Source organism: Carlito syrichta, unplaced genomic scaffold, assembly GCF_000164805.1.
Source record: "Carlito syrichta isolate Samal-C Ts95f unplaced genomic scaffold, Tarsius_syrichta-2.0.1 Scaffold304984, whole genome shotgun sequence".
Taxonomy (NCBI): Eukaryota; Metazoa; Chordata; class Mammalia; order Primates; family Tarsiidae; genus Carlito; species Carlito syrichta.
In genome coordinates, this window is record NW_007249080.1 from 469,028 (window position 1) to 481,629 (window position 12,602).

Below are 12,602 nucleotides of genomic sequence, written 5' to 3' on the forward strand. Positions count from 1 at the left end.
GGGCTCCAGCGATTCTTCCGCCTCAGCCTTCCAAGTAGCCAGAATTACAGGCATGCACTACCACGCCCAGCTGATTTTTTGATTTATTGTAGAGATGAGGTCTCACTGCCCAGGCAGGTCTCGAACCCGTGGGCTCAGGCAATCCAATCACCTCAGCCTCCCAAAGGTAGAGAAATTATTGATTTAGAATTTTATTCATAATGATGGCTCTAAAAAATGGCAATTATAAGAACACTTTCAGTATCCCAAATTTAAATTCTATCCCTTGGAGAATATTGTTGAAATTAACCACCAGTGGATGCTCTTAACAAGAAATTATAGCAAGGAGGGAATGATAGGAATGTAAAAGCAATGATAGACTAAAAGATTCATAGACATGAGTAACTCCAAACAAAAATTAATTTTAAAAAATAATACTGATGACTAAGAGATAAAACAAAGTGGTAATAAAATACTTCACAATAACTGCATGTAAAATAGAAAGATGACATTGAACTGAGAGCACTATAAAACCTGGGCATGGTTTGGGAGTAAGAGAGAGATGAAATATGTTAGTTCTACACTTTGCTAAAACTCTGTAAGTAGTTATTGAGAGAAAAAAAAGTTATAATTTCCAAATTAAAGGATAGAAGGAATACCAAATCAAGCAAATAGAAGGCATAAAAAAATAATATAAAGTATAACACAATCATAATAAATGTAACTATATTTTCAGATTAGATTTAAAAAGTAATAAAATCCAGTTATGTACTGCTTATGAGAGATGTACTTAAAAATCACATGGAAAGGATACAGATTAGAAGATAAACTAAGAAATTATCAGGAACCAAAACAGCAAAAAAAAAAAAAAATACTGCAATATTAACATCAGATAAAATAAGCAAAGGTAAAAAGCATTACTGGGGATGAGAAATATCATTCCTTAAGAAATAAGAAATAATTCACTAGAAATCTATCATGACCTTGAATCTGAATCCATTTAAACAGTATAGCCTCAAAATGTAAAACTGAGAGAATTAAAAAAAGAAATTGACATCATATAATGCTAGGAGAAAGTTTTAACATATTACCATAACTAATAGCTCAGATTTTAAAAATTACCTAAGGTTGACTTCAATAACTCAATAATCAATCTTGAACCAATTAATTTAACACAGGGCACTTTAGTGAGCCCTTAGAGAAAGCATTTTTTCCCTGCAGCACTCAAGAAACAGTAAAAAACAAACAAAAACACACAGCTGAACAATAAGTCTCAACAAATACTGAAGAATAATATAATACTTCATCTTCCTCTCAAAAAAAAATTAAATTCGGTATCATAATACAAAAACAGCAACTCTCCAATACCACACACATCCATCATATATTTGGATATTCAAAAGCAAACTTGTGAGTCTTAATAAGTTAGAGAAAAAACATTTGTAATGGAAATTATAAAATATTTGAATTCTAAGTGATATGCCAAATTTGTAAAATGTTACTCAAGTGGATTTAAGGATAAATTGCATAGAGGATAGAAAAAAAGATAGAAAATTCAAAGATTAGGTATACAAATAATTAATTTAATACATGAACTAAAGGATAAAAATTTAAGAAAGAAGTAAGGAAAGATTAAAAGAAAAAAAGCAGACATTTATGAAACAGAAAAGAACAATAAAGGCTATCAACAATAACAAATTTTTTAAAAATTAAACTATAAAAGACATCTCTGTTCTGAGATGGCATAAATAAACATGAAGAGAAATGAAAGGTAAGGACATAATACTAAATATAGTACAGATTTAGAGGCTAATAGAATTATAACTAAAAATAGATTTTTAAAAGTATAATACTATGGCTTTTTTCAATATCTTTGAAGATAAACTATTGTAAGTTTATACATTTCCAAATGTAACTTAAAAATGGAAACAAATCAACGTGTAAAACCTTACAAAAGAACAGTAGGCAATCCCCTCACCCCACATATACACAAAGCACAAATTATAAATAGCTCTAAAGATGAATCTTATGCAAGGTAGGGACTTTCTTTATTAAGTTATTCTCTCAACTCTCTCACTACTTTATTTTATCATATTTCATAAGAGTATAAAGCTCTTCATCTCACTTTATAAAGTAGCATAACCTCTGTCCCAAAATAAAGTATGAGACAATATTCATTGGTCAATCTTGCCTTTAAACACATAAAAGTACACAAGTTGTATCTATTTAAAAAATCTAGTATTTGTTGAGCTGAGATGATGGGTATATAGGTGTCTGTTTTATTAGCATCTATATTTTTCTCCATGTTAGAAATATTTCATAATAAAAATCTTAGACCATAAGAAGAATTAGGAAGAAACTTATTTTCCCAACGTTAGAGGCGAAAGCAAAACCTATATTATATATTACATATGAGGGAATTTGCTTAGTTTTTATAATCTTGCCTAAATGTTCTCCTGTAAATGAGTTAAAGTCATCTATCGAGAGTAATTCTGATTGAGAAAGAATGCGGAGAAATTTAGAACATAAAACTTTTAAATTTTATTTTTGAAACATATGTTACAAGCGATGTGAGAAAAAGAACTTACACTGCTATTATTTAATATGGTTCAAAATCTTAAAAACTATCATAGAAAAAATAAGCTTCAGAAAGGCACATAGTCTTTTATGACAAAACCAAAAGATCTATTTCAAAGCTGTCCACCTAAGCAAAAATATGTTGTATAATTTTTGAACAAAGACAGAGAAGAAGAACTAAATTTGTTGCTACAGAGGATGTTTAATTCCATTTTAATTATCCTTACACATGTACTCTTAATTGGCTTAGGAACAATTCAATTATATATGATTATCTTATCTCATTAAAGCTTGTACCTCATATCTCCCTACAGTACCCAGAGAAGGAAAAAGAGATAGTCATTTTAGTGTCAAATTCCCAGACACTTAGCCTAGAGGGTCTGAGGTAGTTAAGGTTGGGCAAAGGAGAAAAGAGAAGTAACAATTGCCAAATTGCCACAATCGGAGTCTATGTCACACAAGAAGACATTAAACTGATCTCTGATAAAAATCATAAGGAATGTGTTGGATTAGAGTCAGGGAAATTCTCTATTATCTTGTCCAGAGAGGGTCCTAAAACCACCAAACTGAGTGAAGGCTACGCATTCTGGAACACTTGATGATCAGTGGGTAGGGTAGTCTGCTGGTTTCAAAACTCGTATTTCCTAGAAGGGAACCCATGCAAGGATTATGCATAAAATGTACACACACAGAGACACAGACACCTTTGCACAGAGGACATGCAAAAGGTAAGCAAGGTAAACAATGGGAATGCCCAAATAAATATAGAGAGTTCAAAACCAAAGAGTTCTTTGTGGTCCCATAAAAATTAGAGAGTAGTGAATAGTGAAAGCAAGCTCTGCTGTGGACAATGACTTGTGCCTGTAATTTCAGCTACTCGGGAGGCCTAAGGTGGAAGGATCACTTGAGGTCAGGAGTTTGAGACCAGCAAGGGCAACAAAGCAAGACCCTGTCTCTGAATGAATGAATGAATGAGTGAATGGAAGGATGAGTGAGTAACAAAGAATGATGGTACATGTCTGCAGTTCTAGCTGCTTGGGAAGCCGAGGTGGGAGGATCCCTTAAGCCCAGCAGTTAGAGGCTGCAGTGAGTTATGATCATACTACTGCATTCTAGCCTGGGGCAAAGTGAGACTCTGTATCTAAGAATCAAAAATAAAAGAAATAAAATAATAAAGTAAGTAGAGCTCAGAAAAGAAAAACAGGCTTGCAAAGAGTAAAGTCTCAAGAAAAAAAAATCTATCCAAGATCGAAACCTAGTCATATACAACATGAATCATGGTAGCCTTCACAAATGAAGAAATTATGCAAAACGTCTATCATGGAGCACTTATTCCATTAAAATATAGTACTAGGGTTAAAGAACTATAGACATATAGAAAATGTCATCAACTTAATGTTTAAAAAATAATATAACCAAAACTTGGAGATAGGAGGAACTATAGGGTAATTATTTTTCTTTTTATATTATAATGTGTAAAGTTAAAATGAGTAGTTAAAAAAAAATCATTCATTTCAATTTCACATATTTGCAAATCTTTGGAGATATGAATCTTAAATATGAATAAATCTCGTGGCAATATTTAACAATTTTGTTTTTGTTTTTACTTTTTGTATTATTTAGCCTAAAATTAATTAAACTTTTAATTAAAATAGTATAATAAGGTTTTCTAAGATGTTCTCTGACCATGGATACATAGTAAGAGATGTCAAATAATGCTTATAAAAGTGTGGGGATAATTACTTTGAATGAAAGGGTGTGGGATTATTATTCAAACTTTATTTTAAATTTTCTGCATTGATTTATTTAAAGAGTATGTACTGTTTTATAAAACCAACAAAGCTGTAATTCTTCACTGCAAAAAGATTAAACCAAATAAAGTATATTGGAATGAATCCCAGAAGTCAGGCCCACCAAGGACATTTATTAAAACCTCCTCAGAGACATCCTTTAGAAGCTTAAATTTGCTTAGCAAGCACTTTTTAAACTCCTACTGTGTGACTGGGCAGGAAAAAGTTAATTAAAAACTGGTTTAGGTCAATGCCCTTGAATTCATGGAACTTAAATTTTAGTTAAGGGAAAATGTGAGATATTAAAAAGTATAAAACAAGTAAGAAGAGCATATTACTACAGAATCTTTTAAAGTGTTCACAAATCCATGTTCTATGTGCTGTGAAGATAAGAATGTACTAAGATTGTCTCAGAAAACTCCATGGGAGAGGCTTATAAATACATTTTCCCCTTTGCTAAGACAACGAGGGAGGATATTAAAATAATTGATTAGGCAAGAAAAACATACTACAAACCCCATTTATAGCTGGCACCTACCCTTCATCTCACCAGATGCCTGGTTATTTGGTAGTCTATATTCACTGTTACACTAATTCTCAAGGCCTATGATAACAAAAGAGTCCTTGTAAACATTATTAGCATTTGCTGCTATACATATTAGAATAGTGTTTTCTGCCGTGTTTGATTTAGAAATAAGAAAGAGGGCCGGGCACAGTGGCTCATGCTTATAATCTCAGCACTTTGGTAGGCCAAGGCGGGAGGATTGCTTAAGCCCAGGAGATTGAGACCAACCTGGGAAACAAAGTAAGCTCTCATTTCTACAGAAAAATAAAAAAAAACTAGCCAGGCATTATGGCACATGCCTGGAGTCCCAGCTCCTTGGGAGGCTGAGGCAGAAGGATTGCTTGTGCCCAGAGGGTTGAGGTTGCAGTGAGCCATGATCTTGTCACTCTACTCCAGCCTGGGTGACACTGCGAGACCTGACAGAAAGAAAGAGAAAGGAGGGAGGGAGAAAGAAAGGGAGAAGGGAAGGAAGGAAGGAGGAAAGAAAAGAAAAAAGAAAGAAAAGAAAGGAAGAAAGGGACAAGCAAAGTTTTGTTTGTTTTTGTTTTATTATCACATCATCAGAGAAATACATAATATTTAGAACAATTATTTTTTTCAACTGCATTCACTCACCCCATGTGACTAAGTCTATTCAATCAGTGGGCTTTTCAGAGAAACATTCTTACAGTTTTCATGACCAAGAGAAACAAAGAAACCTACATCAACAGTAGTGGCTTCCCATGCTGAGTGATATATTTTTCATAAGAACTTTAAGATTACCATCAGAACTAGGAGGACCGGGTGATTTTGAAGTTTCTTCTCCTTACTATTATTATTATTATTATTATTTTATTGTGTGTTCCTAACTCTCTCCAGGGAAGATGAGCATGAAGAGGCCCGAAGGTCCATGGCACCTCCTTTACTACGGAGTCCTCAGGAAACACACTGGGGTCCATTGAGTCTTGTGCTACACTCATTAGATCCCAACACCCAAATGAAAACTATACATTATACAGCGTGAATATTCTGCAATGTGACAAATTAAAAAATTTCCAGGGATCAAAAGTAAGCACTTAGGAAACAATTAGAAGTATTTTTATCCTTTTAGGGTCATATCACAGCAAGGGTCATATCACAGCAATAAAAATTTAGACTTAGATACCAAAGTTTGATTTTGACTGAATTTTGTTTCAGAATGATCAATTTCAATTAGAACAGACTCATGGCTTTATTTTTAATTCAGAATGGTTTCAACAAGTTGGGACTTATATACAGCTACCCTTACCTGGAGAAGGTAAAAAAGGTTAAAACCACATTTCTGACACTATGAATTAGAGGTCTGACTCAGGTGGGAAAAAATGGATGAGGGAGAACAAGCTCTCTCCATCTGGCTGGCTAAGGGGTGTAAGGTGGGATCATTCCTTTGTATTGGTTCACAAAGAAACCTTTCCCCAAAACACAGGGTCGTTTTTTATTCAAGAAAACAGAAGCAGCTTCACTACTATGCTAAAACCTATAGGAAGCATCACTCGTTCGTCCATACAAACTTACTAGCCCATTCAGTGAATTATAATGCATTAATACATTCAAAACTCAATCAGCACCTACTAAACAGGAGGGATATAATGGTTGCAGTAAGGACTACAGAGAAGGACAGGAAGGTCACTGTTCCAAGGAGTTAACAATTTAATGGCAAAGAGAAATAACAGACTATATGTTAATATATTTTGCTAAGTACTATCATTCTGATTCTAATAGAACGTCAAGAACATCACCATCTAAAAAAGATATGGTCTATTGTCTGATGATGGTTAGATTTAAGGTTCTTCCCTTCATTTTATATTTTTTTCATTTTCTACCGCTGGGCACATACTGGAAGCTTTAAAAGTACTACTGATTTCATTTGCACAAAATACGCCATTACATTCAGTTGCCTGTTAGGTTAGTCAGGCAGTCACAGTTCCTTCCTAGTAATCATGTGCAGTTTATTTTTTGACCGATTTTTTACCTCAATGGACTTATTTTAAATCCCATCTTCTTTCTCCCATTTGATACAGGATCCACCAGGTCATCTTACAGCTGCTAGCTCTCCTTCCACATACAACTGCACTTTAACACCTATGCAGACTCATCATGTCATATACTGCTATTTTCCTTGGTGGTACCTACAGGTCAAATATAGACTGGATGATCTGAGATTCAGATTCTTCCCAAAATGAAAAGTTTAGACTTTGGAGTTAGCTATGCCCTGGCTTGTATTTTAGCTGTATCATTTTCAGGCAAACTCCTAACCATTCTGGGCCTCAGTGTCTTCAGCTGTAAAATGGAAGTCGTTCTATTACACAAAATTGAAGTGAGAATTAAATGGGAAACCTTATGTCAAAATACCTAGACCATTCCATTAAATATGGGCACTGAATATGATTTCATTTCTCTATTCCTCCATTGAAGTGGCCTCATTATTTCTAGAATTTTGTAGTCTAAAATAAAGCAGGCTCAAAAGATCATGGTGGTCTCCTTTATTACCTTTTTAATTTTCTAACAAGTCAGCCGAGTCAGCCAGAATACTCTGTCAGTTAGATTTCTAAAATATAAGATGTTTAGTGATATGTAGGAATTCCTAAGAGCAGGCTTGTATATTAGCCTTTTAATCTTTCAGTAGACACTCAGTGGTTAAAAAAAAAAATCTGATTCTTTATCTGCTTGAGTATGAACTTCAAAGTATAACAATTAGAAGACAAGAGATTCTGACTTAAGGCCTAAGCCCCTGAGAGGATCCTGATAACACAGTACACTGCCTTGTTGACTTTCAGTCCTGAAGTTAGTTAAGTAAACATATGTGGAGGCCCCATGCCTTAAATTTTCTTACTCTTATTATATGGCATTGACCTTACTGAAGTTAGTAGCAGACTGTTTTTAACTAAAGGTTACTGATGTTTATATCACTTAGTGTATGATAATGTAAAACTGTTTTGGATATATTTTTTAGTGTAATATTTACTTATCACTCTCCCACTACAGTTTTCTATTTCAGAAGCTACTTATATTAAAGTACTTACTTTAAAACACCCAGAAAGCTAGGAAAAAACACATCAGTGTATACATAAGTATGGTTATAACAAACACACAATGATATATTTTGGGCTACAAAACAAGTGTAAAATTATTTAGCTTTGATAATAATGTAAAATGGGTAATTATGCTATATCTAAAGAATTTAAACCAAAAATAAATTCTGCTTTTCCAGAGGTCTCTTATTTAAGAATGTATAAATCATATTTATAATCTTTTCATTGAAAGTATATTCCCAGGATTTGACAAAATGTCTGGCATATAGCAGGCAATTGATAAAACTTCACTAAAAAAAAAAAAAAAAATCAGATATTTTGCTTGAATTTTACAAACAGATAAACTTTGCACATAAGAATTATCCTAAGTTGCCAAGAAAGTAAGTGATAGAACAAGTAATAAAGTTCAGGTCAATAAATGTGTTTTGTCCAGCATTTTACAAAATATAATTATCCAGGTTATTTTGATTGCCCCTATTCACAGGTGAAACAACTAAGAGAGAGAAATGAAGCCAACAGGTTCAGGTCTGTCAACATGGTAGAGGAAGTTGAGGAGTATAATACCATCCATTCCAGGAAATGTCTATTTTTGTCTTTTTAATTCTCACACTCCCTTTTCCCTGAGTGCTGCTATTGGGTTCCTGATGAAAAGTTATCAGGAAGGACATGTGGAGAAGAAAACCTGGTGCTGACTTGCAAGACCTGTGGCCTGTGTCTCCCACATTTCTCAGCAATTTTACACTGTTTTTCAGACAGGCTCTACTAAACATTTTAAGCAGCATAGACAAAAAGCAAGGCAGAACAGTTTTACTGCAGCAGACCCCAATGACAATGTCCTCTCCAGTTCAATGAACCCTTTATAAATGTTGCAGTTTTTCTTCCGATGAGCTATATTCCAATAAAGTGAAACCTAGTTGCATAGACAAAATACTGCACATTAGATAGAATCATGACTGGGCAGATAATTATTTGAATACACATAACATTTTAAGTTTCTTTTTTTTATCCTTTGCTTCATCTAATTTACAAATTAATAATAAGCTTAAGACCACTCAGTTGTACCTATCTTTCCTTATTTAGCACCCTTTTTGGTTTGAATAAATGGAAGAATATTTTAATTTCCTTGTTTAATCACTAAAAAAAGTTCTGAGAATTTTCCATAATTTATTTGAAAAGACCAACCTCTAAATGTGAAATGTCATAGTCTATTGAACACTCACCTAAACCAGACTTTTTTAATCGTTTTAAGTGCTGACTTGTTTGTTTTCCAGTGGGAGATTTTTGCCCATGTTTCATTTCTTTATCTGAACTGTCTGCTTCACCATTTTTAGATTCGGATCCTAAAAAAGGAAATAGTTATTATGTCATTATCTTCCTCTAGCTGTCCTCAAAAAGAAAAATCTAAAATTGTTTTAGGAACTGTAGATATAATCTCCTTTTCTAAGAGTTAATATACTACCTTTGGCCACAATCTGATTCCCCTACTGGATATAAAAAGAGAAGCCCAATAAATCAATCAAACAGAACAAAAAGTAAGAACAGATGGCCTAATAGTAGAGTCAAAAACACGTTCACTGATCTGATAGCTTTTTAAAAGAAACAGAGTCAGATCTTTTGTAAAACTACACGAATAAGCTTGAACAATACGATGCCATTTTGAAACAATACAAGACAGACAGGAAAGCTGAAGGAAGAAGGGAATCTTGAAGAGAGGGAGAGATCGTACTTTTATAAATAACTTTATGTAGAAGGAGGAACAGAAAATGCAAACATGAATCTATAATAAATAGCTGATAAAGCGACAGAAGGTAAATTAGAAGAAAAAGGTCAGGGCTGCACTGGGGTGAGAAGAATGTTGCCAGAACACAAAAACTAATAAAGGATTCCTGATCTTGCAGCATAGGACTGAAAAAGAAATTCACACTCACAGAAGAACTGCTTTTGATGGTATTACCCATCAGCATGTGGTCCACCATTCAAGTTCAACATTCAAACAAAAGCCAAAGCAACAACAACAAAATTCACCTAGCATTGCTACACATTTTTTTGCAATTATTGATATTAGCAAATGCAGTTATTTGATAATGATGGGAAAGCTGCTGCTTTTTTTAAAAAACTGAGCAGTACACTATATTTCTGAATCACTGAAAGAGTCAAAGGCATAAAAAAAAAATTAAACCAAACCTCAAGTGGAAATAATATTCAGTTTCAGAAAAAAAATTCATGACACCTCTCTCAGTGAGGAAGTCACCTCCGGGAAGAAACTGGCCAAGCACACAATATTTTTTTAGCTCTTTACCTGAAGGCGAATCCGACTGCTCATCAGACACCTTTAATGGTGTCAAAACAACACGAGGAACAGTCTTGTTTACCATCATTGAGACTCCATTTCTTCTTTTCTGCTGCTGCCTCAAAGCCTACAAAACATGATAATACAAACATAATATAAGCATACAGCCAAAATGATTTCTCATAATTGAATTAAATGATTCATTTGCCCATCATTAGACAGAACTTCTTAACAGACCTAGATTCCACACAGCCCCTAATTTCTCAGGATCTAATAGTTACCTTCATGTCATTTTCCCTAAACAGCATAAAATCAGGCTTTGGCAAAGGGTAAAAACCCGAGACCATTTTCCATATAATTCTAACAACAAAGCAACACTTAATGGTTTCTTCTACCTTCGCAGTGAGGCTTGAGAGCCCATGGAATTTGAAACTATGACTCCCAAGTAAAATAAATGTTTTGAAACCAGGATAAAAATATATGTGTCTGCACTTCTCGCGCAGGTGCGTCCTCTCCAGTGCACCGCTCAGTCAATCAAGTTAACATTGAGTGTCATCAGTATGTACAGCGTGTAAGGACGACAGTATTGATGCACTCGCTCAGCCGTGGGGAGCACTGCACAAAATCACTGAACATGGCAGGAATCATTTATTTCTGTGAAGGGAATCAGTCCTAATCTTGGAAACCTTGCAGCACTTGGCTTCTGTCTGCTTGACTTTGGGCATTAACCTGCAGAACACGAATATGACGGGGTTCTGGCAAATCCAGGAAAAATTGATATGAGAATAAATCTCTCCAAATGGGAGTGCTTTGTGTTTCATAAATGAATCGACCACGGTGATGATAATATAATAAAAGACATTTAAAAGTTTTGAAATACAGCTTATCTAGCTGATCGCTTTACACAGAAAATTACCTGTAATAAAAAGGATCTTAAACACGTGAAACTGAAGAGCCATTAAATTCACAGTCACAGGAATGCTAAAACCCCTCAAAAGGTTAAAAGGCTGGCTTCAAACAGACTCAAACCTTTTTATTCTGGGTTTCTGTGAAATTTCTGCCAATTTTACAACATCCCAGTTACTTGATTAATGTTCTTCGACCAAGAGTTGTCAGAATCTCTTGAAAGACTGCATTGACTGTATTTCCCCTCACTGTCAAAAAACGATGTCATTTTATTTGCTAAGGGTATTATTGGCTGAATGTCCAACTTGTTGACCATAAGATTTAGCAAACGGCTAATTACATAAGTGAAAAATTTAAATAAGAGATGCCATTTAAACTATTTAGATAAGATTTAAAGCCAGATGAGAAAGTAAAGGCTTGGGAAATGGATTACAAATGACATCATTGCTAATGATAACACGAGATATCTTCCCTTCAATTCTTACATTTATTGAGACTTTATAAAGTACCAGGCACTGGGGGAAAGCAAGAAATACAAAAATTAATAAGATGCCATCCTTCTCACCTTTAGCCTGCTGCCAATAATATATTTAATGAGAGCACATGTGCTATAAAATATTTAAGACATTTACTCTTTCTTCAAGGTATATATATAACTGCACATAAATTTTTCACATAATTGCATACATCTCTCTCGCCTTGTATAAGAACTCAAAGCACTTTATAGACATTAACCTATAAAACGAAATAAGACAACACAGCACTTTAAACTATGGTTAAGTTCATCTTTGCCCATTATGTAAGACTTCACAACTGCGGGATTTTTTTTTTTTTTTTTAGAAGTTAGTTATTTCTATTTGTAAGAATGCTTGAGAATTCATTGAGCTTAGGCTTAGTGAGGTGTATTTATGTGGTTTACAACCACTTCCAGGTATAGTTAAATTATTCTTAGCCATTGGTGTAGAAATGGCCACCAGGAATACATCTACAATTTTTAAAAGTCTTTACAGCATATATTTCAACTACTTCCCTTGAAAAACAAAATTAGGCATTTTTAAAAGAGTCATTTTCTCTGTGTGTATGTGCACGCGCGTGCGCGCATGATTAGGGAGTTTATTTTAGAAAATGTTGGTTAGAAAAAACATGATGAACTAACTAGAGGGCTAGAAACTGAAATTATAAAGCCAAAGCTGGCATGCCTTTTTAGAGCATTTGTGGTAAATAATAATTAAAGTAACAAAAAATTTTGACCTCAATTTCTAGAGTTGAGAAGACTCTACCACAAAAAATAATAATCAGACAGAAAGAAATCGTGATAAAAATAATATAAGAATAAGAATTAAAACTTATAGCTATTTTGAATTTTAGAGTCAAGGTGGAGTCAAGGCAAGAATAAAGGAAGCTAACCAATAACGAGCCCATTTCACTAACATTTTCTAATTACC

General features: G+C 33.9%; 1 protein-coding gene across 1 annotated transcript in view; it reads right to left on the reverse strand.

Annotated features, from left to right (window-relative positions):
- ASXL3 (additional sex combs like 3, transcriptional regulator) overlaps positions 1 to 12,602 on the reverse strand; it is a 149,847-nt gene that overhangs the window by 71,046 nt on the left and 66,199 nt on the right. Inside the window, exons 5-6 of the mRNA XM_008061042.2 lie at positions 10,261 to 10,378; positions 9,182 to 9,301 (exon numbers count right to left, since the gene is read on the reverse strand). Of these exons, the coding sequence (XP_008059233.1) occupies positions 9,182 to 9,301; positions 10,261 to 10,378 (238 nt within the window). The remainder of the gene's footprint in view (positions 1 to 9,181; positions 9,302 to 10,260; positions 10,379 to 12,602) is intronic.